General features: G+C 42.1%; 4 protein-coding genes across 10 annotated transcripts; 1 reads left to right on the top strand and 3 right to left on the bottom strand.

Annotated features, from left to right (window-relative positions):
- Positions 1 to 628: 628 nt before the first annotated feature.
- pla2g10 (phospholipase A2 group X) lies at positions 629 to 3119 on the bottom strand. The gene is made up of 4 exons (XM_035614375.2): positions 2922 to 3119; positions 2047 to 2215; positions 1309 to 1415; positions 629 to 801 (listed from the first exon to the last, which is right to left on the bottom strand). Exons 1-4 carry the CDS (start codon positions 3070 to 3072, stop codon positions 653 to 655), a joined length of 576 nt encoding a protein of 191 aa, XP_035470268.1. The 5' UTR covers positions 3073 to 3119; the 3' UTR covers positions 629 to 652.
- A 2250-nt stretch (positions 3120 to 5369) lies between these two features.
- On the top strand, positions 5370 to 18677 carry zc3h7a (zinc finger CCCH-type containing 7A). Of its 6 annotated transcripts, XM_035614367.2 has the most exons (25): positions 5459 to 5500; positions 5616 to 5671; positions 6429 to 6469; positions 7609 to 7712; positions 10338 to 10377; positions 10571 to 10774; positions 12431 to 12589; positions 12866 to 12946; positions 13132 to 13185; positions 13280 to 13319; positions 13416 to 13759; positions 13875 to 14127; positions 14247 to 14275; positions 14365 to 14509; positions 14612 to 14770; positions 15016 to 15221; positions 15814 to 15914; positions 16103 to 16284; positions 16409 to 16482; positions 16816 to 16949; positions 17035 to 17140; positions 17246 to 17354; positions 17468 to 17601; positions 17737 to 17900; positions 17994 to 18677. In XM_035614367.2, the coding sequence occupies exons 4-25, from the start codon at positions 7645 to 7647 to the stop codon at positions 18181 to 18183; spliced, it is 2976 nt and encodes a 991-aa protein (XP_035470260.1). In that variant the 5' UTR covers positions 5459 to 5500; positions 5616 to 5671; positions 6429 to 6469; positions 7609 to 7644; the 3' UTR covers positions 18184 to 18677. The 6 variants fall into 6 exon arrangements, with proteins under 6 accessions (XP_035470261.1, XP_035470259.1, XP_035470260.1 ...); XM_035614366.2 differs by lacking the exon at positions 5616 to 5671 and having other exon boundaries at positions 5389 to 5500; XM_035614368.2 differs by lacking the exons at positions 5616 to 5671; positions 6429 to 6469 and having other exon boundaries at positions 5370 to 5500.
- A 512-nt stretch (positions 18678 to 19189) lies between these two features.
- rmi2 (RecQ mediated genome instability 2) lies at positions 19190 to 20578 on the bottom strand. Its single transcript, XM_035614376.2, has 2 exons — positions 20173 to 20578; positions 19190 to 19721 (listed from the first exon to the last, which is right to left on the bottom strand). The coding sequence occupies exons 1-2, from the start codon at positions 20468 to 20470 to the stop codon at positions 19567 to 19569; spliced, it is 453 nt and encodes a 150-aa protein (XP_035470269.2). The 5' UTR covers positions 20471 to 20578; the 3' UTR covers positions 19190 to 19566.
- Positions 20579 to 21367: 789 nt separating this feature from the next.
- On the bottom strand, positions 21368 to 26941 carry ubfd1 (ubiquitin family domain containing 1). 2 transcript variants are annotated; one of them, XM_035614373.2, is made up of 7 exons: positions 26475 to 26941; positions 24349 to 24633; positions 24070 to 24278; positions 23925 to 23990; positions 23678 to 23783; positions 23491 to 23573; positions 21368 to 21799 (listed from the first exon to the last, which is right to left on the bottom strand). In XM_035614373.2, exons 1-7 carry the CDS (start codon positions 26488 to 26490, stop codon positions 21689 to 21691), a joined length of 876 nt encoding a protein of 291 aa, XP_035470266.2. In that variant the 5' UTR covers positions 26491 to 26941; the 3' UTR covers positions 21368 to 21688. The 2 variants fall into 2 exon arrangements, with proteins under 2 accessions (XP_035470266.2, XP_047184045.1); XM_047328089.1 differs by having other exon boundaries at positions 26682 to 26941.
- Between the last annotated feature and the right edge of the window lie 7 nt (positions 26942 to 26948).

The following is a 26948-nucleotide window of genomic DNA, read 5'->3' as shown; positions in this document are numbered from 1 at the left end:
TAGACTCCATGGGGAAAGTCGTTTCAAGCACAACAATCTGTAACCATGGGATGATGCTGGCAAAAACCTTAAAAGTTAGAAAAAAAAAATTCTAAATATGGTCTGAATGAGTCAGCTAAGTAAACATTTGCTATAGACCAACTAAATGAAAAAAAACAACCTACATTATTTTAGGGCAAAAAGACAGACTTTATAAGGAAAAGTTCAAATAAAAACTCAATTCTTCCAGTCAATTTGCCTTATTTTTTTCCAAAACCCTTTTGTTTTTATAACTCCAGTGAATTAATTGCATTCAGAAACATCGCAAGAGCACCGGGAGCCGACTCCAGAGCTATGAGGCGGACACTCGCCTGCAGAGGGTTTCACTGAATGAGAGTCGACCGTTGTGAGCAGCCGGTTATGTGAGCTCTCCCTCGCCGATTAACATCTGACCCTCGGCACAGGAATGCTCGAGTTGCCGTTTTTTTTCATTGCGACGAATCTGCTGCAGCTGTATATAATCCTCATTCATGCCTCTCCAGACAATCATGGGGCATCGACATTTAAAAAACAACAACCCACAACATAGTGTCTCCGACTGATTTCCCCTCAGTAACCGTGACATCTTGTACTGTACAAAAGGCACACGGGACGTGCAGATGCGTTTATTGTGTCAGTAAATGTTACACATCGGTTGTTTGTACCCACACATGAAGTCGGGCCATAGGGCGTACTTTCGGATGAAAGGTGCTCTCCTCAAACACCTGGCAGCGTTTCTGTCACACTTGCACAGCAGCTTTTCACATTTGTCCTTCAAATCGTCTGCAACGGAGAACATACAGTAAAAAAAAAATTATGTTTTATTAGTCACACAAGAGAATTTCCATTAAATATGAAATTTCTTTCTGTGGTTTTCCCATGAATGTTCAAAAAGTTCTGAAGTTTGTAAAAGCTTGGCTGTTGGAGGCACAAACAACTCTTGCCATATTCCTCGTTTGCATCCTAACCATTGAATGAGAGGCATCTGTCTCCTGAGTTGAAAATCACAGGGAGCTCAGAGTAGTTGAATTGTATTGAAAATATTTAATATTTATATTACTTTCGTGTATAAACCTCGGGAAGGTTGCTGCCATCTTGTTGTAAATGTCCTGTCTTCCCCCCACACAGACTGATCTGTGTCTGACTTTCGGGTTTAAACATGTCAGTTTGTTTTATACTGGCAAGCATCTTTGTTTTTGTGAGCAGATTACATAGCAGCCTTTTTCTTTTCTTTTCTTTTTTTTTATACCATTATTGTAAAATGGTGCATAAACATCAGAAATGCTTTACCGCATTCGGCTGTCTTGTCCTCACAAGTCCACTGATACTGGTCGGTTTTGGTTTGGCAGCCCAGACGTTCTGCGTCTCCATAGCAGCAATCGTGCCGGTGGCAACACCTGTACGGACGGAAAAAATACAGAGCAAACAACACAATTGAGATGATTTTTGATAGGTTGCAGCAGTCAAAAGTCAGTCTAGACCAGACTCGAGGAAGCAGTAGGTGGGAATAGTCACTGCGCTGTGGTTTGAATCGCACCACTGCTATTTTAAAGGCAGGGCCGGATCACCACATGGGTTTCCTCAACAGATAGTTAGCAGCCAACTGGTTTGCGAGGGGTTCAAGGCCTTGCGTTGAAGAAGGAAAAAAGACAGAGACGGCAATTAGGATTTGGGTGTGGGATTCCTGGGGCCTATTTTGAAGCAAACGTTGGACAACATGTCCTCCTTCCATCCCATCGCACGGCATTTTGCGGTTCGGTCGACTCGTTACCAAACGGAAACTGTGTGTACCCACCAGGACGTAGGGGGGCGGAGAAGAGCCGAGGGGGCCCCCGCCCCAGGAGCGAAGGGGCTGAACACTGAATTACATCTTTTGCACCACATAATGTATAGGCGGGCCACATGTATAGTGTCGACTTGTTTACATTGCTGGCACACACGCTATCATCAGGTGTCGCCCACGCGGCGTTGTATTTTTCTTTCGGCTCAGGTTCGAGAGGAGTGCGTGATTCCAAGCTGCCGCCTCACCAGTCTGCCTGGTCCCGGGGCCAGCCTTGACCACCCAGGCCACAGTAGCATCCGTACATCATGTACGCCAAGGCCGATCTCCCCGTGCTGCACTTGATGACGCCTGCCAGCTCCAGCAGGCCTCTCTTCGCCCGCTGGGACCTGCGGGCCGCCACAGAGGCCACGGCCACTACAAGGAGCAATAAACGACAAAAGAGGAAGAACAAACTCATCTGTCTCTGTGGAAACAAGTCTGACGGTTATTTCTTTTCTTGTCACTGCTGCTTTTGTTTTCAGACTTTTACTACATAGACAATAACAGGAACCTCTGCAGAGTCACAGACACAATCTTAACAATTAAGCATTTAAGTCTCAGAAAAACTGTGTTTTTTGGGTTTTTTTGCAGCAGTATTGGCTCACAAAGATATTCCTGTTTTTGTCCCATGTCCTGCATTTATGACGCCCCACATTGAATTGGCCATATGAATCCCAGACATCTACAAAGGTACATGCATGCCTCGCTCACCTGTGAAATCCACATGGGCCCTTTAATAGTGAATAAGACTCAGAAGATTGACTTTACACTTTCTTACATATTGCTCCTCACAAGCATCAGACAGTTCCATCTCAACTATCTGCAGACTTGAAAAGCTGGCGACGTATATTGCTTGTAAAGGGAGCAACATCAATTTCATGCATATGTATCTTATTGACTTGCTGCCTTCGCATAACTCTGACCGAATCACTGTGCATATAAACACAGGTAGCTTCTCCCCCCCCCCCCAGGCTGTTGCCTTCGCTGACTCCCTCCTGTGTTCTCAAATTCATTTTTCAAAGCCCTCTGCATTTCATCACCACCAGTCACAGCTCCTCTTCAAAGTAAACGAGAAACTCACCAGACAGGAGGAGAAGTAGCCGGTAGAAGGCAGACATGGCATGCGACAGGCAGCTCGACTCCACAAGCAAGTGTTGTTCACTTCCACTCTGTGAGCAGGGCATTGAGTGGGCAGCTTTTTTTAGATGCTGTTTAAATAATCTCCTGAGCATCACTATTGGCCAGACGGCTAATCCAGTGTTTGCAAAACTGTACGCCCCCTAGAGGAGACAGCCTGGAGTTAATTTTCTTTTTGCGTGTGTTTTGAAATATATATATATATATATATATATATTTTTTTTTTTACTCTCCAGGAGAGTCAAGACATGTAAGGGCTTCACAAATTAATGATGAACCCATTCAAGACCTGTTACAACAATGTATTAAGGAGTCAATCTGGATGGTGATTTAAGTTCAAGATTAATAGTTAACAAATACAACTAGAATCATTTTTGAAACACCCAAATATCTTATATTCATACGTTATACATTGGGTACAGAATATATATGAAAAATCAATTGGTCAAATTTTTATCAAACTTTGTTTGAGTATAAAAAGAGCTGAATGTATGAAAGTGGGTACAGACAACTCAAATAAACGTCATCACAGGACTAATTGTTGCTCACAGAGCACACTGCCAGGTACTTTAAACAACACAATATCCAGTATAGTTTCAGCGCCCTCAAAACAAATGCAGACAGACTTGCTAATGATAGTAATAATCACACTTTAATAACATCGTTTTTCCTCCGTAATCGTGAAGAGATCGACCCAGGCCTCTCACCCATCTCCTCCTCTTGTAAATAAACGTGTCAGTGCGGTAAACAGAACAGACCTCGTCCCCGTAAAGCAAAACACTCATGGACATGCTGCAGCCATCGTTATTGTCAGTGTGATTTACTGAGCAGCACTTCGAGTGTCTAAGTTTAACAGCCGAGGTTGTGTATTTGACAAATTGCAGACCCGATTCCGGAGATGGCATGAATCGTGTCATATCTTTGCCTTCCATCTTTTTATTATGGTTTCTGAGAGTATATTTTCTGGCCCTGTCACGCCGGACTCCGTTGTCATCCATAATGTGGTAATGTCGGGGCAGCTAAATCATAAAAGACACATGGTTTGGGTTTGATAACAGGGGATATATTCACAGGCTTATTTTTTTTTTTTTCTCTCTGTGATTCAGTTCCTCAGAGATACTTCTGCACAATGTGAGATAAGCGCCTCCTCCTGGCTGTTATTATAGCTGCCAGGGTGCCTGTACTGCATGAGGAGACACATCCCTATGTATCTGATTATACTCAGCTTGGCCAATCCACTGCCACAAAACATCCAGCCAAGATCCTATCAAGCTGAACCCACCCGGACTGAACATGTTAATGTCAAATCGGAGCAGGAATGAGCTGCAAATGTGCAATGAACTGAGCAGAGGGTTAAAAACCCAGAGATTAGTTCTAGTCTTCACCAACTTTAGACTCGCTCGAGGACGGTGTGATTAAGAATGCACACAGACGAATGATCCACAAAAGACACTTTCACATTGAATGAGGAAAAACAAAAAGGGAAGAGATTCAGAGGACTGTGAACGTGTACCAAACAGTACTACACCCTCAATTGAATTTAATTTAAGAATAAACCAAATGTGCTTGAGGTCAAGAAAAAAAAATACACCGACATCCAGCCAATGTTAAGAGCCACAGATGTGCAACGGACTGAGCAGAGAGAAACCTCCCAGGGAAGGAGGCTGAGGATGGTGCGTGATTAAGACTGCGCAAAGAAAAGAAGGATCCAAAAAGACACATTCACATTGAATGAGAAAAAACAAAAGGCGGGAGAGATTCAGAGGACTGCAACTGTATCAAACAGTGTTACATCCTAAATTCATAGTCAATTGTCATAATTAGTGTTGATGAGCAGCTTTGAGTATGTGACGTTTGTGGCCTCCCAGAAACCCATAAGGTGTGTGAGGTTCAGCCTTAAGGAACCCTGTTTGGTAAGATTTTTGTAAAATCTTACCTTATCTTTGGTAAAATTAAAATCTTACCAAACAGGTAAGCTGCTGGTGGGTAATTTCCGTGAGGAGGCAGAAATATGCCACACACACACACACACACACACACACCTCCCTTCAATTTAAAAAAACCTATACGTTAGAGATACAGAATTCTACCTGACAACAGCAGTGAACGCACTTCTGATTGGTTCTTTCTTTTTTCTTTTTCCTTTTCTTTTAAACCAAAGGAAGCCCAGCCCTATCGGTTTCCAGCCTCCTTTGATAAATGAAATATATATATCCGTTCCTTTGATGGCCGTTTTGATCTCGCACAGTGACGTCAGCCCCGACGGGAGTCGACCCGACACTCGGCAGTCACCTGCAACAAAATCGCACATTTATATTTATTCAGTAAAATACACAGAGAGTCTCAAACTGAGTTTGGTGTTTTATTGTCGTCGCATATTACTTCTTTTCTTCCTCTTTTCCCCTCAAATTTCCGTGGAGGCGCTGCCAACCTGACCTCCCCACAGGAGCCGCGACGGCACTAAAAAAAACACAGAAGAAGAAGAAGAAGAAGAAGAAGAAAACGGTTCCAAGTTCAGACCAGGTGAGAATCTGAGCTGCTTTATGTGTTGATGAATTCAAATGAGGGACATAAGGATGAAATCCACTGCCAAGATTCGCAATTAGGCTTAACAGTCTAAATCGTATTACCTCTTAAGTGCTTTTCAGGTTTGGAGGAATGGAAACAATGTGTATGACACCGACTCACACAAAGGTGAGACTAAAGGTGAAGTCCACTGTTCAAAGTTGCCTTCGTTGTGAATGAATAGAATAGCAAATTAATGTCCTCATTAATTAATTCCTAGAATATGAAGGGCTAAATATATTTTCTAAATAATGGCAATTGGCTTGTCGCATTCATTTTTATTTTATCTTGAGCTTCTGACAAAAAAAATGAAAAGGATGAAAGAAACTCAGGTTCAGGTTACTTTATTAATACCCTAGGTAGATTTGTTTTGCTTGATGTGGCAACTCACTGTTGTTTTCCTGCAGCAAGCCCTGTAACCTAACTTTGTTTTGTTTGCAAGTACAGCGAGACGCAATAGGAAAGAAATTTGATCTGCACATAGCAAACAGATGGGAATTAGCTGGAGGGTGCTGGAGGCAAATTAAACTACAACAATGCAACAACAAAATTTGCTAACAAACGTCTATCCATTTACTTTCTTTCGAATTGAATTTGTTCAAGTGTGTAAGTGTGTGTGTGTGTGTGTGTGTGTGTGTTTCATCGTATCTCTTACCTTTATCGGTGTATTTCCAAATGCAAAAAGTTGTATCGTCGTTTTGTGTGCGAGGTGTTGTCGTGTCTCTCCCCTGCCGGCGGGGGGCAGCAGTGCAAGTGTGGTCGATGTTCGCTCCAGCCGCCCACCACCGAAGAAGAAGAAAGCAAACGGCGGCCTTCAGCGATACAGCCATCTAGCTAAGTTATTTTAGCTAAAACGAAAGTAACAAACATTTACACTCCTTTTCAGAGAACCGGCGTAAGGTTCGCTTGGAATAAGGATCCATCCATGTGAGTACGACCGACAGCCGCTGCTTTGCTCGTTTCTGTGACACTTGCCGGGTCTCAAACGGGAGCTCAACATGCCCAGGTCGCTATTGTTTGCGCTGGGGAAGTAGTTTTAACTTGGTCGTGTCTTTTTCTTTTGTCGGCTTCGGGGCCACTTCTCGTGACCTGTCCGGCTCGCGTCGCGTAGCTGATCGAGTCCCCGTGTTTCGGCTGTGTGTGTGTGTGTGTGTGTGTGTGTGTGTGTGTGTGTGTGTGTCGGCGGTGGACAAACAGTTTGCTAAGCTTTCGCTAGCAGGTGATGCTTCCTCCGCGGTGCCTGGCCGTTGGCAACACACGTGCGCTAAAGTGGTGTGCATCCGTTATCGGACGACGCCCGCGTTGCACAGCCGCAACGCAAACGCCACAATTTCCACAGCCCAGTCCGTCGCCCTCGGAACAAACCGCGACTGGTCGCCTTGCGGTGCACAAAACAGCGTTCATAGGGGAGCGTTTAGTGTGCGGCTTTGCTGAGCTGAGCGGGGACGTCCGCGCATCCGCCTACAGCCAACGTGAAGTTGCCGCACTCTTTTCCTGCTCCACGAGTTGAGTATACATGTTGCTACATCATCATCGTCGTCGTCTGATTAGCAGCATGTTTCACATCACTTAAAAGTAAACAAGAGAAGCTCCACGGCGATGAAACGGGGGTTGGAACGGTTTTTAATTTGGCGGGTGTTGGCGCGCTGTGATTTCACCCTCTTCACTTCACAACGCGACAGAACAGCTGACTGGAACAGCGTGCGCTCCAATATCCCCCCCAGAGGTCGGACAGCTTCGCTTGTTCAGTTCGAAGTCTGCCGGTAAGGCTGAAGGCTGCTTTGTTGACATCACTAGCAGAAGTTAACTTCCGGATCGGCACCGTCGACGCTCACACTGTACGCGGAAGCGATCGACGTTGAGGGGTGACTCCTGGAGACCTGAGCCTCTGACTGTTGCCACAGAGCTGCCAGTTAACCAGTTGGACAACCTGCTGATGGAGCCGATCCGTAGGCAACGGGTGTGTTTGCCTTGTCACTGTCGGGGATCGTTTGCCTGTCGCCGGTTTCCGGTCAGTGCAGTAACAGTAATGATGAGAATGATGAGAATGTATGTCATGATTCCAGGTGCTGACTGAGGAGCGGACATCACCACACGCAAACATGTCTGGAGCGTGTCAGGACAGACGCAGTCGCTGGCAGGAGATCCAGAAGGGCCTGCAGTTCATCCAGTAAGTGTCCTGGTTTTATCACAGACCAGACTCGTGTACCACCGGGGTCACGGAGCGGTCCATTGGTTTCTCTAGAAGAAAGTGACAGGTGATGATTGACAACACTAACCAAGACCCTTGTAATCGCCTACACGTAAAATATTCCGTCTGCAAAACACTTTTATTCAAATTTAGATGGTTTGAAAACCACTTTGAGTCTTTTAGAAATACTTTCAAAACAGTGGTAAGATTGGTTCTTTATAAACAACATTGCAGTTTGATTAAATTGATGGCTATCTACCCGAGTCCAGGGCTGTGGTAACTTCTATGACTACTACTAGAGTGGCACAAGCTGGGGTTCGGTTAAGGTCACTGCTTGGTTGTATGCTGGGATGCTGTGTCAGAGGATCCCAGAATACCCAGATTTCACTAAAACAACATTTCATCTCCTAGTAGTGACACTTGTGTAAAGTTTAATGACGTTGGACCTAAAACATCAGCTGGGATTTCTTAAAATGAAGAGTTTCTTAAAATGAAGAGTTTAATCCACCACAAGTAAATGAAAAAGGCTTGGTCATCCTCTGTAGTTCTCACAGTGCCGGAAGAATCTGTCATCTATTGCATCACGTATTGCTTGCTCAGATCAGCTGGGTGTCAGCGAGTAAGCTGATTACTGGCTTTGTTGTGTTTTTAATGTGGGTTATTTTGTGTTCGTGCATCTCTGGTGGACTCGCATTATGCATCCACTCATTGTTTTTAGAGTTGTGCCAGGCAGTGCAGTGTTGCATTTCATCGAATCTGACACTGCCCTTGTATGTAAAACAAAAGGGATACTTAAAATACTACAGTGCACATCATCGCTGTGCAGTCAACTTGAAGCTTCACAGATGTTGTGACGTGTAAAGTTTTTAGAGGAATATACAAACCGTAACGCCAATTTTAATGAGCAATGCTAATTTTGTTAATACTTAAATATTGAGGGGTAATAACTGAGTACTGAAATGTGTGGGGAAGAAGCTTCAAGACAAGTAAAAACATCAACTGGCTTTAGACAGAATATTCTGCCATTGGAGACATTTCACATGTGATGAGTTTATGTACAGTCCTGCATGTTGCCGAGTGTTATCTCTCAGCCCAGGGGCGGGTTGCCCAGTAATCAGAAAGAAGACTGAACTTCAATGTTACTTTGCCGCTGACATCCGTGCAGGCAGTGTGCGAGTGAGATACAAGCGTGATAGACAAAGTCTGTGAATATTTTGGTACACAAGTTGCAGGGTTGCTGACGTTATACACATTAAAACAAATAAACGTAACTTTATAATCAGGCTCAAAAACTCGTCAAATGTTACACTTTTGCCACAAATGTCCATCCCACAAAGTGCCTGACTTTACTTTTAAGCCAATACAGATGCTTTGATTAACGTCCATACGTCCATAAAAATATTTATATGCCTGTCCCTCCTGTTCCAGTTCTTCGCTCTTAGTTATCATGCAAATATTGAAAAGGGGTGTCGTGTTTCTCTAAACATAAATACAACATATTTTGATTACAGCGTCTGTTTGTTTTTATACCACATTCCAACTTCACACCAAAGTCGGAACAAAAACGGACTTTCAATTCAAAACAACTTTACTGTGACTGTAAAAATATTTTCTATCATCACATTTAATGGCACATTAAATCAAATCCTCAAATTTTTTGCAAATGCACCAAGTGAGCAATAACTGTCTCAGCTAGTACTCTTGACAATGACCGTGGTTTGTGTCGGCATCCAGGTGTGAATATTTTTTTAGTTTGTCCAACACTGATCGATATTAATTTTTAAAAATTTGGCGACAGAATTTAAGAATTGGAACTGTGACGGAAGTCATCAGTATGTGTCAGTGAATTTACCTGGCTTTCATTTACATTTAGTACAACTTGACACAACAATCATGAATATTCAAGTTTTTCTTACTTGAAATGGAAAATACAATGTGGCAAGTTGACATATCGTTGTTGAGTTGAATCTGGTTTGTAGAGGGATTGGCTGTTTACAGAATATTGCTTTTGCTGACTTGTTTGCATTCTGCTGCCAGTGCAGTCTGCACCTGCACATACAGCAACCACCAATCAAACCCCCACAAACACACAGGATATTAAACTGGCTTACTTTCATTTCCTGGACACTTACTCTCACCGTAATCATATTTACTACTTGCCTCATCCAAACCCGACTTAACCCTAACCTTAAACAAACCTTAAATATGTCTTCACTTTAAAATGTAATGATTTACGATATGGGGTATTTTTGTCCTGTTGTGCTGTCCATATGTCGCAAGTTCATATCTGTTTTTATGAGCCCAAAACAAAACACCTTGTATAAACCAAAAGCATTATATTTAGTGTAGTAACTGGTAAATCTTAACAATTTACCCAAACCAAAACAGTGAATGCCAGTGACATTGTGAATAAAATGTTGCTGTGGCAACTAAAACAATTCAATTTTTTAAAAATAATTATGTAGAATAAGATGCTGCATTTAGAATGACTAAGCGTATTTACAATTGCACTTTGTACTGAATTGAACTCTTCTTTCTCAGATTTGTAGTTTTTGTATAGCTGGAGCTTTGAAAAGTTGTAACTCAAACCTTGTTTGCTTTCAGATCAACTCTTCCATTTCCTGGAAGTCAAGAGCAGTATGAGGTAACCTATGTAAATTTTAACCTTTCATTCGGCTTCACTACTTGTAATGTACACTGAGTTACATTTGTTTAGGGTCGCTGACTGGGCGACATGACACTGGAGCTTGTGGGTTTCTGTTTTCAGAATAAGGTGACAGGTCAGCGGCACTTTGAACATTGACTATCTTTTCTTTCTGTTCTTTTCTCATTTCCAGGTGTTCATCAAGGACCTGGTGTGGAATCTTTTCGGTGAAGGAAATGACGTGTTCAAAGAGGGGGAGTGGACCAAATCCATCGAGATGTACACAGAGGCCTTGAGCATAGCGGAGTACGCCGACTCTGAAGAAATCTGTGTCCCAAATAGTTTACTGGAAAAGCTGTATGCGAATCGGGCGGCAGCGTACCTGAATGTTGTTCCGGTAAGTAGGTGGTTACCTTCAGACACAAAACACTTTAAACTCTCACTCCCTATGTTCTTACAGTTTACACACATAAGCTGAATAACAAAAAAATTAAATGGAACAAGGAAAGCAGTTTTGCCTCTTGTAGAATAATCATGTTCATGTGAATTGTGAATCAGTAGAATTTGCCCGTTGTGGACGCTTTTCGCCACATCACGTTTGAGAGAGCAGTTTGGTCACTTCTACTGCATAAAACAAATCACAAAAACACAAACAAAATGTTGTGTATGATATGGGGTCTCCAATGTAAATGCAGTTTCAATAGCAGTTCGGTTTTGCCAAATTTTTCTGTCCTCAATTTCTTAAACATTTCCAAGGATTCAGATTTTATTGCTTAAATACTGTGAATGTCCAAAAATGACAGTAAATAACCAAAATGATACCAAACTGACAAGAGGCATTTGTGGTAATTTGAGACAGAATTTGAGTCGTCAATCATATGGCCCCACTATCTGGATTTCCTGCTCTCCACTGTGCTGTTTAGTGTATAAAAAATGATTTGCTCACTGGAAGTGCCGGTGCTTGTAGGAATAAATCAGCGGTTTGCTTTTCCTATAAAATATTTAAGACGATAATTCCTCTAGGATTTTTATCCTAGCAGCGGGGGCAGACCCGTCCACCACCCTCCCCCAATGAAAAAAAAGTATTTAGGTTTAAGTATTATGAGTATAACCTTTGCGTTCGGACTGAATATAATCTACTTTAAAAACTCTGAAATAAACTGACGCTTCACTGCAAAACAAAATGTATTTACATCTATTTATACACAGTATCTCTTTGACCCACTGCTTATAGACGGGCAAAACATTTGCCTTGGTGGCAAGGCTAGCAGCCTTGTTGAGAGCTTTTAATTTTTCTGTAACTCCACATTCAAATTAATTGGAGAATATTTAAACCACCTTCACCTTATTGATGAATGTGAACAATGGATGGAGAGAGAACCTGCAAACTCCTCTCTATCGGCCTGCATTGGGGGTGGGGAGGAAGAAAATACAAGTGGGTGTTGTGTGCGTAAGCAGCTGCTGCAGAAATGTGTGTATAGTCGGAACACAGCAAGATTAGGACTAAACTTGACCATGATCTGCTCCTTTTTTTTTTTTCAGCATACACTGTTAAGCACTGCTTTTATCGAATTGCCAGAATAGTGAATTAGGCTCAGTGGAACGCTGCAGCGTTCAAGTTATCTCGTAAAATAAGACAAGTTATTCCTCCCAGCTGATGTGTTTCGAACTACGCTCACGACATATTAAGTTGTGAGCTGTAAATTACCATGTCAACTGGGATCCTGGTTTGCAGCTGCATGTACCCATCGCACACATTGTCACCAAGCGGACAGGGCGACCTGTAGAGCAGCACGGAGCACCCACTCTGCAGCAACTTCTGGGGACCAAAATGTCCCCTGAAGTTCACTGCACACTGACCAAAAAAACGTAAATTATGCTTGGACCTGTCGGCTGAGAGGGCCTCTGTTGTCAGGGAGGTGTCGGGCCACACCCACTCCAGACTCAATCCGCCAAACGCTGAACATTTTGATCAAAGAGCAGTGTCTTTGTCCAGTCTGCCCTACAGCACCACATACAGCTTTCCACAACTCTGCAATGTCTTTTTTCTCAGGGACTGTATGACCAAGCACTAGAAGACTGTGAAAAGGCTCTCCATCTTAACGAGGGCAACTACAGAGCACTGTTCAGGAAAGCAAAATCCTTGAAGGAGCTAGGGAGGCATCAGGAGGCCTATGAGACTGTTGCCAAATGCTCTCTCGCTGTGCCCCAGGTAAGGTGCATCTTCGGTGTGTTTTTTAATGTTAGCTTATCCAAATGTTAGCTGGAAATCCTCTCCCTTTTTAAAAATTAAAGCAAACTGAAATGTCAGCCAGGCCTCCTGCACCTCCACCTAGTGGAGTGATGGTGTTCAATTTTGGTCCATCTTTTTATTCGAAAATATGTTTAAAAAAATTAGGAGTATAGCGTGTTTACACAAAGATTAAAGGTAATGATTGTCCAGAGTGTCTCTGGATAATTTTTCTTTTAATATTTATTTTCTCCCCAGGATCCCAGTGTCACACAGCTGACTCAGGACCTTGCCAAAATTTTGGGATTGAAAATCCGTAAAGCTTATGTGAGGAGCAAGGTATGTGTGTCGCAAACACTTGACAAACTGATAAGCATATAAATTGAGACGGAAGTGGAAATCCTAATTGGAACAGGTTGCACTTTATACTTCATGTCATAACAATTTTGGATTTGTGCAGCTTCATGTCTTTCAAAAATTCATAGTTTAATCAAATTGATTTGGGTGTTTTCACTCTTGAACAGCCTGCCTTGAATGTTTTGCAAGGATCAAATTACCAAGATGCATCGTGTGACAAGGTGAGCAACATCACTTTCTATTTCAAAGCCTTAAATATGTACCTGCACTCTCTAGAGACATGTACTGATCAATGAATGTCCTTTTTATTTTAAGTTTTCCCATGGCTCATCTTCCGTTGAAGATATAGAAGTTGGTAAGTTAAAAAAATTAGCACAGCCTTGATTTTTTTTGTGTGTGTCAAAGCCGGGCAGGACAACAGTTGCTCATCTTCCCCGCCTTGTGTTTTCAGAAGTGCCTCAGTTGACCCAGGAAGGCAGCGTTTTGGCTCCGGTCCTGTCTCCCATCCAAGCTCCAGTGGCAGTGCACCCACCCCTGAATGAAGCAGTGGTGGATGATTTCCCCCCCAACAACAGTATCTCATCCGTGACCCCATCCGAACCCCCGGGCTTCGAGTCCATTTCCCTCCCCGTGTCCGTGCCCACGACGGCTGGTCTCACCGCACTCACATTTGTTAACGGGTGCAGAGCCGCTAAAACTTGTCAGATACTTGAAGCCAGTCAAGATTTTGACGCAGACATTATCGGGGACGACCTAGACGATCTCCTGGACCAAGCTGGCCCCGAGTCAGGCATGGTAGGAGAACAGATACCACCTCAGGGTCTCTTGGATGAATACACCACAAGTGTCGATATCCAAAAAGAATTGTGATTTAATGATTTTTCTCCTTTTTCTTCATTTCTTTATTTAGGTTATACCCACAGTGATGGGGCCTCTTCCTCTGCCTACCAGTATTGCCTCGGGCAGTTCCATGTCAAATCCATTCCTAATGCCATCTCACATCAACCCGTTCCTCCACGGTGGGTCCCAGCAGTGCACCGTGACTTTGCCCCCGCTGTATCACAAATCGGGGTCAAGTGCGTATTTTGGTATGGACACTTTTGATGCCATGCCCCCACAGCTGGACTCGCTGGATACTCTCACCATAACAGACTTTAAAGCAGGTATCGCACCTATTTCCTTTCCTCTTTAATCTTGTAGTTTTACTTCGGTATTGATAATACCATCAGTATCCAATCGAATAGGTAAACTAATGATCGGCTGATATTCTTTTCCCTCTCAGATTATGGTCCTAGTCCGTTCATGCCACAGGTAATTCCATATGTTATTAATTGCAGTTCGTTTTATGTCCAGGTATTGTTACATGATAATATGTTGTCTTTTTATTATATCAAATACAGCTAGACATTAAGGAAACCCCAATGGGGATGGCTGTAGGTATGCCTGAGGTGAAGGGTCTTCCTGCTCCTGTGGATTTAGCAAAGAACCCCTTAGCTGAAACACATGAATTCAAACAAGCCTGCTCGGTCTGCTACGTCAAAACTGGTAAGGATTTTTTTTTTGTTGTTTTTGTTGTTCAGGCAGTGGAATTAGTGTTTGGCGTATAAAGTTTTTATTGTTTTTTTCTCCCCATTTTCATATCCACAGGGCCCGGCGTGTTGGATTACACACTTCACACCGAAGAGCATAAATGCAAAAAGGACGCTTTACTCGGCAGAATCAAACATTCAACAGACAAAATGTGGAAGCTCATTCGGCCCAGACCAACGAAAACCCTATACGTTGGACCGTATTACATTTGCAAAGGTAACATTTACAAATGTGTTTAAAAAACAATGTCCCTCTGAATCGGATCTTAATTTTCAAGGGGGAAAAAGAGCATTGAATTTTATAAATGCCTTTTTTAAATGATAGTTTTCAGGAACCCAGGTGTGTTTACTTGTTTACCTTCCCTGCTGCTATGTTTAATGTCTTGGCCTGTATTTGTGCCTGGGAATTTTTACACTTGACTGTTGCTGCGCTCACGCCTGGACTAAAACGTGTCGTTTCAGAAGTGGCAGTTGGAAAAGAGTGCATGTACCCTGGTCACTGCACGTTTGCGTACTGCCAGGAAGAGATTGACGTTTGGACTCTAGAGCGAAAAGGGTTCATCTCCAGAGAGCTGCTGTTCGATCCTTTCGGACACAACTCCAACCTCAGGTTGACCGTCCCCAAAATCTTACAGGAGCATCACGGGATATTCATGTTTCTCTGTGGAGTGAGTGTCTCGTTTATTAATCAAACTTGCTTTGATAAAATTATAGGGGTATAGTGATATCGGAACTCGGACATAAATAAGGCACGTTAGTGGTATTTTTCATATCCGTGTCAGAAGAAAAAAAAATTGTCTTATTCTAAATGTATGTTTCCCCAAAAAGATTTTTCTAACAAGAAACTTATCTTCCACTGTCAAGACAACAGATGACTGCTCCGTTTGAGAATCGTAAACTTTTAGCATTTACACAACAAAATCTGAAAACTTTGGAAATAATTGCCCTTATTGGAGTTCTTTTTTTTCCGTGTCTGTAATCATTTCTTTTTCTGGTTCTTGTTAGTAGCTGCAGATTTGGAACAGTTGTTATGGACTTTTAAGTGGATACAACAGTAGAGGAATATAATAATACATAAACATTGCCTCATATTAAAAAGCAAAACCATCTCCTGTGATTGAACCTCTGTAGTTATAATAATACATAAACATTGCCTCATATTAAAAAGCAAAACCATCTCCTGTGATTGAACCTCTGTAGTGACTCTACCCTTTTCTTAATTTCCATAATAACTTGGATTAAATTTAATGTGATCTGCAGGTGTGCTTCGACCACAAGCCCAGAATAATCAGCAAAACCAACAAAGACGACCCTTCGCTTTGCTCCCATCCAGTGACGAAGCACATCTTTGAGGATCATAAGTAAGTCATTCGACATTATATAACTCTAAAACAACCATGTTTACCCAAAATAGTATCTATGAGCGGCCGACTTGACTTCAGTGTTCAAATAAAATACTGAAAGCAAACACAACCTTGTGGGAATAAGATAAGGAAATAAAGAGCAGGCTAAGATTTGGAGCATTATAGCCCTGGTTTTTGTATTTTAGGTGCCTGGTCCACATTTTGAAGGAGAACACAGTCCGTTATTCCAAAATCCGACCCCTGAGTTCCCACTGCCAGCTAGATCTCTGTCGCCACGAAGTCCGCTACGGCTGCGTGCGAGAGGATGACTGCTTCTACGCCCACAGCCTCATCGAGCTGAAGGTCTGGATGATGCAGCACGAGCTCGGTAAGAGTTACATGTCTTCGAAAACCTTTTCTTTCTCAAACCAGAAGGAATCACTTTTTATAGTATTTGTCACTATGAATATGCAAATTCATTTAAAAAAAAAAAATCTTTTACTTTGCATCAGGTATCACCCATGAAAATATTGTCAAAGAGGCGAAGAAGTTTTGGAATGCAACAGCTTCATTGCAGGGAGTCCAGGTAATCCACCAGGGGTCTGTTGTTTTAATAAATCTCACTGACTTTGACACCAATTATGATCATTTTTTTACCCTCACGATTTACCAAAAGTGAGTGTAAATTGTTACGCATTAAAGAGTATTTAGTTTTTGATTTTTTGATGTGATGCTCCTTGGATTAAACCTTGAGATTCTGCAAGGTGTCGTCAGTGTGACACTTTTTTTTAGCCTAAATGACGAAAGCTTTTCTGGAGCTTGACAGGGCGACATGTTGACCCTTTAGTAGTATCGCTGTCACTGTGGGAACCTCGTGTCGTACTACAAGGATTTCAACCTGTCCCTTTTTAAATCTCAGCAGCTTTCCACACAGAGGAGGTTCGGTCCTCCAAATCTGAAGATGATGTTCGTCTGTGGCCAGTGCTGGAGAAACGGCCAACTAAGCGAAGCCGACAAAAACAAGAAGTATTGCTCAGCCAAGGCAAGACACACGTGAGTGTTACAGGTCTCATTGGTACGTATTGAATAATTAACTGCATTCCAGTGCGTCATCGCTATGTCACTCTTTATGTTTCAGATGGGCTAAAGACAGGCGGGTGGTGCTCGTAAGTTCCCACGAAAGGAAAAAGTGGACGACCGTACGAGCGCTTCCGACCAAAAAGCCGATCCCGTCTCAATTTGAGGTGAGACAATGTGTTTTTCTACTAACAAGTTACTCATTTGTTCTGTGTGTCTGAAAACAAATCCCAGCACGAATGACCAAATATTGTTTTCCTTTTTTTTTTCAGATTTGCATGCACGTGACGGCTGGAAAGAAATGTCAGTACATTGGGAACTGCACGTTTGCTCACAGTGTAGAAGAGAGAGACCTTTGGACGTATATGAAGGAAAACAACAGTGAGTTGAGTCGGGCTCTCTAATTTGTACAATTTAATTCATATGTGATGTACCACTCATTAACACACACACACACACACACACCCCCCCCCCCCCCCCCCCCCCCCGTTTAGTTCCAGATATGGATCAGCTTTATGAGCAGTGGCTGCTGTCTCAGAAGCCTGGCTGGGGCGACGAGACCTGCGGTAACTCTGTCAGGGAGAACGGCAAACAGATCCACATGCCAACAGACTACGCCGAGGAAGTGGTGAGTTTAAAAGCACAGCAGGTGGGGGGTGGCCATGTGACCGTTCTCACCACTGCGCAAATAGACACGACATATTTGACTTTGTAAAAAAAAAAACATGGTAATTAGTCATTTGCGTAAATGTTTTTTTCACAGGCTGGCAATCACTGTTGGCTCTGTGGTAAAAACTGCAACAGCGAGAAACAGTGGCAGCAGCACATCACGTCAGAAAAGCACAAAGACCGGGTCTTCAACTCCGAGGACGACCAGAACTGCTGGCAGTATCGATTTCCCACGGGCACTTTCAAAGTTTGTGAGAGGTGAGATGATCTTGTCGGAGAATAGTGTACCGTTTTATCCCTGATTTTTCGTTGTTTTTTGATGGATGACATTGGTTTGGTGTTTTTTGACAGGTTCCTCAAAGGCACGTGCACAGAGGACGAATGCTGTAAACTGGCCCACGGGGAGCAGGAGCTGAAAGAGTGGATGGAGCGCAGGGAATTCCTTTTGATGAAACTTGCCAAAGCCAGAAAAGACCATCTTATAGCGCCAAATGATAATGACTTTGGGAAATACAGTTTTCTGCTTAAAGACATAAAATAATAATGACGACAATAACCATGCTCACGTGATAACTATACAGTATTCAAAACAGTCTTGAGTCAGGTGATCCTTACAGGGCCCCTGGGGTGCACAGGAGACAACCTGACTGCAGCATGATTTTATTGCGGGTGTTCGGGGCTGGCCTTCTGATTGGTGGCTGGTTTACTCTGATCAGAACTACACCAGTGTTACATTTAAAAGCAAATACTGAGTGTACGACACTTTGCTATGCACCTTTCAATAGAATCTCTGAAAATGGTGATGAAGAGCATGTGTAAACCTTGATCAGAGACGTGTTCGATACCTAAACAGTTGACCTAGACCTTTTTTTCGTTGATGACCTTTCCTTTTAAAGTTTTTAAGTATGGGATACTTAAATTGAGAATTCAGTTGATATTCTTTTATTTTAATCCATCAACATAGGTCATTTTCCATTTATCCAATAGTGTTACCAGTGTATTGGGCACCACACCAAATAAAACTTTTTTTTAAAACCCGTGTTTAAACTGCTGTCTTATTGATTACACATTAAGTAAAACTCTACATTGAAGGTATGTTAATAGTATCAAAATTACAAATGACTGGTATTTTTTCAAATATTGTATATGATTATTACTGATGTATTAATTAAGCAACTTTTGACTTGAGTTGTTGGAAGTGAAGCTGTTTAACTATTTTACAGGGCATTAATTATAACAGGTGTCAAATGATTGTTGTAGAGCAAACGAATAAAAACTAAATTCCCCTTAAATGTGGTAAAAAGTTCCAAGTACCACAAAACAAATACTCTTGAAATGAAATATTACCTTTTTTTTTTTACTATATTTAATACTACTGTAATTCATTATATTCCACCACTGACTAGTATGTCACAGGCAGAAATTAATATATTTTTTTATTTTTTACAGAATCCATCAAGAAGAAGCTTAATGTTATAGCCCTGAAAACCACTAACAATCCTAATTCATCTATCCTAAAATGGTACAAATAAATATTTACATCAGTCTTTAAAGTAATTGGAAAATTTTTAATATCTGCTGTAAGTGAACACCAAATCCTCGCAAAGGCGATGGTATCATCGTAAGCCATAACTGATGCTCCCATAATTGCAAGTCATTTTCTTTCCAAAGCATCAGAAGATCAGACACACCTTTTGCTGGAAAACCTGTTTCAACCACATGTTCGCATTTATCCTTTTTAAAAAAGGTCCTCAACTCTTATTTCACCATCAAAATATTGCCATAGAAGTCTGACTCCCCAGCCAAAGTCTGAAATCCGTTCTTCAGTACACTGGGGTACGTTTATATTTGTCAACAATTACCTATATGTACAATACCACACCCAACTGGAGACACGTGACCAGAGCAGGTCGTCCTGTGGGTCTCAGGCCAGCAGCAGCTGCTGCAGCTCCTCCACCTCCAGCTTCCACATCCGCCTGTGGAGCTCGGCGCGCTCCGAGAGGTCGGCCATCTTCACCGCACGGATGACTGGCTCTGGGGGGCCGGCCTGGATCACCCCCATCACCATCACATACTTGCCTGTAACAACAACAACAACAACACAGGGTTGAAGCAGAATCTTCGTTGTATCGTCCACACATGAAATATAACTGGAGCCCAACCGATGTGGATTTTTGGGGGCCGATATCGATATTTGGGAGTACAAGATTCCTGATACATTGGTCGATGTATATATATATTTTTTTTTAATCTGTCAATGATTCCTAAGTTTATCTTAAATGATAAAAAATTGAGAATACATATATGAACCAAATACATAGAACTTATAACAAATATTTATTTGACATTAAATGTAAACAAATGCCCATTTAAAGGCTTAAATCAGTTGACCAATAATATCGGTCGTGCTCTTAAAATATCGGCCGATACCGATGTGTCTGTGAAAGGATAATATCGGTCAACCGATATATCGGTCGGGCTCTAAATAAAACATGTCAAATATGATTTATTCCAACATCAGTGAACTTACCCTGGGACAAACATGGCTTCCCCCTGGGGATGTTGTTGACGCCCTGGACCGTAAACGTGCCCGTCTCGTCCATGAGCAGCACCGTGTTCCGGTCCGGCTGCGCCTCCAGCACGGTCCCCTGCATCCACACCAGCGACACCGGAAGAGAGCCACCCCTGGCCGGCCTGACGACCCAGACGTCGCCGCTGACAGCCGCCTCCCCCTGGCTCTCCGCCGTCCGCAGCTGACAGGACAGCACTTTAACGGGAGGAGCACGTTTTTTTTCTCCTCCGGCCGCTTTCTCCGGGTTATACATCATCACCGGACCACCGCCGTGTTTAAATTTATTATTATTATTATTATTATAACACGCCTGGAGACGTTCGCATTTCCCGCGTCCCGCTCAGGCGAAGAAGGTTCAACCGGAAAAGGCGGAACTATCTTTAGTAGCAGCAGGGTATCAGTTCCGTCCTATCACCTTTCAAAATAAAAGCATCGCATCAAGTTCTGACAAACAAGAACTCAGTACTCCACAACTGAAATGATTAGTTGACTAATTCATTAGTCTTTAGATAATTAATCAGCTTTCATTTTTTGATAACTGATTAATTGTAAACTAAAAGTTTTTTTAAGAAAGAAGCTTTAAATTCATTGGAATCAGATCCTAAATATCAATAGTTTGCTAGTTTCCTGTGAAAGTAATTGTTATAATCTAATTTTTATAAAAAGTTTTTGAAGATAATCAACTTCTAAATTAAAATTAATTAATTTGAATGTTAATTTTAGGCTTCAGGGAATAATAATGTATTTCCCCCCCGCATTATGTCATGACATCAGTTAATAAAAAACAACAGTTAGATGTACTAGTAGTAAATTGGAGCGTTAAAGTTCTTCAATGATGGAATAACACAATCGTGGTCAATATTTCTGTATGTTTTTTACTTGGCACACAAAAAATAAAACCAATTTGATAAAGAAAAACTGAAAGTTGAGTCAATCTCTACAAGATTGGACTTGATAGGACGTCAAAGATATTATAGTTTTTTAAAGGCCCATACTACTAAAAAAAGAGGCAATTAATCAAAAACTGTAGACCCAAATGAAATTAAACTGCATTGTTGTGATGTGCAGATCTTCGGTTCCACACAAAATAGATGTTTTTGTTTTGGGCGGATTCAACACTGAAAAAGACAGAACAAACAACAGTGTCCCGTGATTTTGTTTTATTAAATAAGTTTTATTTCTTTAAGAATAACTGAAGAAAAGTGTTAGCAATTTCTGTACAACTGTTTCACCTCGGATTTGCTTGCAAACCTTTGAATGATCAACAGGGCTGAGAAATGTTATGCCGCCACATAGTGCACTTTTAAACCTAAAAAGAATATGATTAGTCCACAGGCATCCGTCCGTTTCCTTCAGATATATTCCGAGAAGTTCCTTAAGCTTCACTATTGACTCCAGTTTCATTTGTCATGGGCTCTTCCTCCTCCTCCTCCTTCTCAATCCCAGTTCATCATTGTCAAAAAAAAGAGGCACATTAGAAATACTGCCATTTTCCAAGGACTGTGTCTTTGATTGCATCAACAAACTGTGTTGGCACCCAGTAGACCCAGTATTGAGAAGCTTCTGTCGGACCCAACTGAAAAGCCTTAAGAAAGTGGAGAGGAAAATAGGTAAGCACAGACATAAACAGTAAGTTTTAAAAGCAAATCATAAAACGGGACGTCTGATAGTTAGTAAGTACTCTGCACAATACATGTAGACTGCCTCTCGTGAGACCTTCCAATGAAAAAGATGAAAATTCCTCTGCGTTATATTACAGCCCATTTAACATCCCAACAGCCATTCAGCGAAGCAACGTCTGACTTTCACGTTCATTCATGCTCCGGTTCACTCAGGGTGGATTACTGATACCATTGACTGGAAATAAAAAGCTTCCCGCCCCAATGACATTTTAAATCATCCTTATCTCCTCCTCATACATTTTCACCTCCTCGGCCCACGCGGGAACAGGCTTTGAGGGAGTAGCCGACATTATGTTTCTATTTTTTTTAGCCATAACTTAAAAACAGAGATCAGTTTCCTTGTGTTTAAGATGTTCTGCATCAGGATATACCATCTCTGCATGACAGGTGTAAAACTAGGGCTGCAACTTACGATTATTTTCACTATCGATTAATCTGTTGATTGTTTGATTAGTTGTTTGGTCCATAAAATGTCACAAATGGTGAAAAATGTCAAATCGTGTTTTCCAAATCCTGAGATGGTGTTTTGTTTTTGTCCACAGACCAAATATATTTATTTTACTGTCATAGAAGAGCGAAGAAACCTGAAAATATTCAATTAAATATACATTTAAGAAACTGAAATCCAAGAATGTTTCCCCCTAAAAACTACTTAAACCAATTCATTGATTATCAAAAGAGTTGGCGATTAATTTCGTAGTCGATTACCAATCAATGAATTGAGTAACTGTTGCAGCTCTATGTAAAACCACAAGTTGATAGTTGTAGCTCTGTAAATCTAACTTCCATGTGCAGTCAGTAAGGGTGGGGGAAGTAAACATCAACAAGGGAGCAGGAACATGAGGGAATTGTACTTTTACAATCACTTAGGTGCTTAATCTTTTTTTTTCTATGCTTAAATGCATTTAAATTCACACCATTTTACTGATGTCAATTTATAGTAGAATGCCAGTTACCATATCACTTCCCTCTTCAATATGTAATTTTCTGGTTTTGTTTATTTCACATAAATGTAAAAATACTTACAATACCAATTTGAGGTATAAGATGCTCTTGCAAAAATCACCAAGTTTAAAAAGGCATCAGATATTCAGGTGATGAAAACTATCAAACGGAGCCTTCTCCTGAACTTCATAATCTTTATATAATCGCTGTTATGACGTACCAATTTGTCTTCCCTTGAAAAACAAGTCTCGATCTTCTTGACACGACCACATTAACAGAAGCTACTTCCTCCAAATTGGAGGCCCACTGTATCGCGGTGACGTTGAATGAACACAAGTGCCTTCAGACATAAAGGTTAATCTGGAGAAGGCGCTGACATTTACCGCTCCACTGCAGAGCACATAACGGCAAATGATGACCCTGCCACTCTGATGTTCAGCAATGCGGTGGTGACTTCAGTGCAACGGCTCAACCTGCACTGTTTACTTACACAAAAGACTATTTATTGATCGACTAAATACATTTGGCATATTGTAATGAGTTTGAAAATGATGATACGTGGCATAATCAATGTGCACAACTATGAGCATTTGGCCAAATAAAATAAAACAGATAAATCTGTCATGCAGGTAGCGGCGACGACAGTTACCATCATGTGATAGTCCTCGTGGCCTTCGATGGGTTCAGACACTACGTTTTTAATGGAGCCCATTGGGACTTTCTCCGTTCGCTCTGTCGAGAGAAATACACGAAAAAAAGAAAGGAACATGTTTTTTATAACATCAGTCTCTGTGTTGAACGGAATCTAACAATAAAGGAGACGGCCGTGATCTCACCCTTTGTTCCAAGCCACAGCTGATCCTGCTCCAGTTTGAACGTGAGTCTAACTTTTCCCCCGGACTTGTTAAACATCCCGGATAAAGGCACTGTTGGTAATCGTTCCTGTTTGGTGGCGGGGGGCCAAAGCAGTTACTCACTGTGTCCGGTTACGTATTTAGCATACAGTATATATCCGTGATAACGGCGTTGACCTGCTGTCAATACAAGACAAACAAACAACAAACTCCCTTCATCGTCACTCACCTTTGTTCCTTTAATAGCTGGCAATATGTCATCTGGTTTACCTTTGTCCAAGACTTTCCTATGTTGCTGAAATAGAAAAGTGCAGATTTAAAAATCTCCTCCACAAGTATTTCCCTCTGCTCCGCAGAAATGTCATTAATCGTACCTTTTGCCTGCATAAAGGCTCCTTCTTGTCTTCCTCAGCTTTGACTTCCTGCTGAATGGTCTCTTTGGGCGTATTCACAGCTAATACGTCATTTATTGTCGACCCCACCACCATTATTTTCGCGCCGTTCGTAATCTTTATTTCACGTAGCGTCTTGTCCTCTGGCAGCAATCCCTTGTACATCACCTTCTGCATCGACGGGGGTAGACCTGAAACGATGAAGGTCATTAAGTCTTTGTGTTTCTGCTCTGGTAACATTGAGTCACCGTGTGCTCTTACCAGTGAGTGAATGGATCTTCTCTTTGAGTGTGGCTCCGGTGCTGTCGACAGGAATTTTCAGATCATATTTATTTTTGTTCCAGATAATCTTCAAGTCCACCCTCTCCCGGTCGTCGTCGTCGTCGTCGTCGTCGTCCCCGTTGCTAATACTAGAGTCCTGAGTTGTGGCTTCTGCTGCTCCATCTGAGTGAGACGTAGATTCTGTGTCGCCCTTTTCAGCGTCCTCACCCAGTGGCTCAGCTTCTTTTGGCTTTTCCTCGGTCTCCATTATGATATCTTCACTTCCTGACAAAGCATGAAAAACACAAACAAACAACAGATTTATGATGCATGTCATGAAAGTCTATGTAAGTAGTTGCTAAGTGTAAAAAATTGATTTCCCACAGATGCAATATCCATGTGTGTTACGTTTCAGTTTAGTTTTGTGTGAAGTACAATTTAAATTGAATTCTGATGTTGCTAATTACACAAACAAGTATGCAAGGCGATCAATCCGCCTGAAACAACATGGAGCAAAACAATACAACACGATAAAGCAATTTAAAAGATAAACGACGGAGGCTAAAGCTACTGTACAAATGATTACACCTCTTAAAACCATTGGACAAAAAAAAAAAACAGGCTATTCCTACAATACTGGAAGCCAACATGCTATTTTGATCATAAAGTATATATATATAATATATATATTAGGGTTTTTACTTCAAAAAGCTGCTACTCGCTGCAAATTGAAATGTGGTTTTCCCATTATGTTTTAGAAGATGTCACTAATGCCAGCAGGAAATAAAGGGTTATGAAATTAAACAATAACCTTTAGATCAAATGAGCACATGATAAATGCATGTATTGATTGAGTTTGCACATTGTTTAGGCAATCACAATTAAATTGATCACAGGTATAAAAAATAAAAAAGTGTGGCAGGACCTGGCTGGGTTACCAAATCTACAAAAGGAAAAAAAGTTCTTATTTCATATAAAGTAAAAAAAAAAAAAATGTTTAGAGCATCAATTAAGAATCAAGAATCAGTTTGTTTACAATTCTATTTTTGATCAATAAGAAAATATATATTTGTTAAATATACCTTTCCACATACTATTACACAATGAGCAGCTTTAGTATAGAAACATAAATACAGTAAAAAAAAGTCTGAAGTCTGATGTGGTTTTGCGTTCCTGCCCTCCCTCACCCCCCCATCTCTCTCTCCTTCTCTCTCCCTCCCTCTCTCTCTCTCTCTCTCCCTCTCTCTCCCTCTCTCTCTCTCTCACCCCCTTCTCTCTCTCTCTCTCTCCCTCCCTCTCTCTCTCTCTCTCTCTATCCCTCACCCCCCTCTCTCTCTCTCTCTCTCTCTCACCCCCTTCTCTCTCTCTCTCTCTCTCTCCCTCCCTCTCTCTCTCTCTCTATCCCTCACCCCCCTCTCTCTCTCTCTCTCCCTCTCACCCCCTTCTCTCTCTCTCTCTCTCTCCCTCACCCCCTCTCTCTCTCTCTCTCTCCCTCACCCCCCCTCTCTCTCCCCCTCACCCCATCTCTCTCTCTCTCTCTCTCTCGTGGTCTTTCTAGTTCTTTCCATCGCTCTTCTTTATATAATCTAAGGAGACACTTTTACTACCGAGTCAGGCAAGAATGAACGTTGACCGACAACGATGAATTCGCAATTCACAGGCTTTAAAAACAGAAGAAGAAGAAGCACGACCTGGCCCTTGTGGTTACAGAACTAGAGACGGTGACACACACACACACACACACACACAGTGTACTAACACAGTGTGTGTGTGTGTGTGTGTGTGTTAGTACCTCGTCGTTAACCATTCATAACTTCCGAGTTAACACGTCAAGTTGAGACCGATTCAAAAGCTAATTCCGGTGGAAAGATCCACGCTGGTCTGGAGACGTCCACACGTCCAGTTCGGGCTTGGGACTGATGTTAGCAGTCGCCAAGTCGTTAGCTAGCTCACAGCCCCGGTGACACATTGGGAGAACAACGTTTCAACGTCAATTCACATGTTCACCGTTACGACAGCGGCGTGTGTATTAAAACACGCCATGTTTCGTCAGAGTCGCGTGGGCTCGACGTGCGGACGTGGAAGGAAGGAAAACCCCCGGCCGCGGTGTGTGTCTCGGTACCCACCATCCTGCGTCGCCATGATGATTGTGTACAATCTGCGCTAGGTTGCGTCGAAGAGATTACACCGGGAGCGGGATGAGGCGACGTCGGGAGGCGAAACGTCCACGAGTCTACTGGTTCGTGTTCGACGAGGCGAGCGAAGTGATACGCGAAGAGAAGGAACCCGGGGGGGTGTTTGCAGCTGACACCGGGCACAAGGCTGTTACTTACCGCCGCGACGTTAAAACATTTTGTTGCGGTTTCAGTTCGAGCCGGCGGAACGGAAAGGCACATAGATAGAAACCGCGCATGCGCCGCACGGAAAAAATAAAAAGCAAAATAAAAAAAAAAGTTGTTTATGATTAAAAAAGCCAGTTGGATTTGTGACAAACACAATACTGCGTGAACACAGTGTAGTCGGACGGGATTGTAGGGAAGAAGAAGAATCCAGCGAAAGTAGGACCGATGTAACGTGGCCCACAGATGGGAATTCTAAGC

This window comes from Scophthalmus maximus, chromosome 17 (genome assembly GCF_022379125.1).
Source record: "Scophthalmus maximus strain ysfricsl-2021 chromosome 17, ASM2237912v1, whole genome shotgun sequence".
In the NCBI taxonomy this organism is placed as follows: domain Eukaryota; kingdom Metazoa; phylum Chordata; class Actinopteri; order Pleuronectiformes; family Scophthalmidae; genus Scophthalmus; species Scophthalmus maximus.
This window is presented reverse-complemented; position numbering and strand designations above follow the sequence as displayed.

What these genes read in the sequence shown, in the direction of transcription:
- ubfd1 (XM_035614373.2), bottom strand. An exon ending in GCTGTGGCTTGGAACAAAGG is followed by an intron (nt 23,574 to 23,677) that starts GTGAGATCACGG and finishes TTCTCTCGACAG; the next exon opens with AGCGAACGGAGAAAGTCCCA. An exon ending in ACGAGGACTATCACATGATG is followed by an intron (nt 21,800 to 23,490) that starts GTAACTGTCGTC and finishes CACTTTCTTAAG; the next exon opens with GCTTTTCAGTTGGGTCCGAC.
- zc3h7a (XM_035614363.2), top strand. Translation starts at nt 7,479, where the DNA reads ATGGAGCCGATCCGTAGGCAACGG. An exon ending in AAGCTTATGTGAGGAGCAAG is followed by an intron (nt 12,947 to 13,131) that starts GTATGTGTGTCG and finishes ACTCTTGAACAG; the next exon opens with CCTGCCTTGAATGTTTTGCA. An exon ending in GATGATGCAGCACGAGCTCG is followed by an intron (nt 16,285 to 16,408) that starts GTAAGAGTTACA and finishes ACTTTGCATCAG; the next exon opens with GTATCACCCATGAAAATATT.
- pla2g10 (XM_035614375.2), bottom strand. Translation starts at nt 3,072, where the DNA reads ATGCTCAGGAGATTATTTAAACAGCATCTAAAAAAAGCTGCCCACTCA. An exon ending in CCCCGGGACCAGGCAGACTG is followed by an intron (nt 1,416 to 2,046) that starts GTGAGGCGGCAG and finishes CCGTCCGTACAG; the next exon opens with GTGTTGCCACCGGCACGATT. An exon ending in GGACAAGACAGCCGAATGCG is followed by an intron (nt 802 to 1,308) that starts GTAAAGCATTTC and finishes TCTCCGTTGCAG; the next exon opens with ACGATTTGAAGGACAAATGT.
- rmi2 (XM_035614376.2), bottom strand. Translation starts at nt 20,470, where the DNA reads ATGATGTATAACCCGGAGAAAGCGGCCGGAGGAGAAAAAAAACGTGCT. An exon ending in GAAGCCATGTTTGTCCCAGG is followed by an intron (nt 19,722 to 20,172) that starts GTAAGTTCACTG and finishes TTGTTGTTACAG; the next exon opens with GCAAGTATGTGATGGTGATG.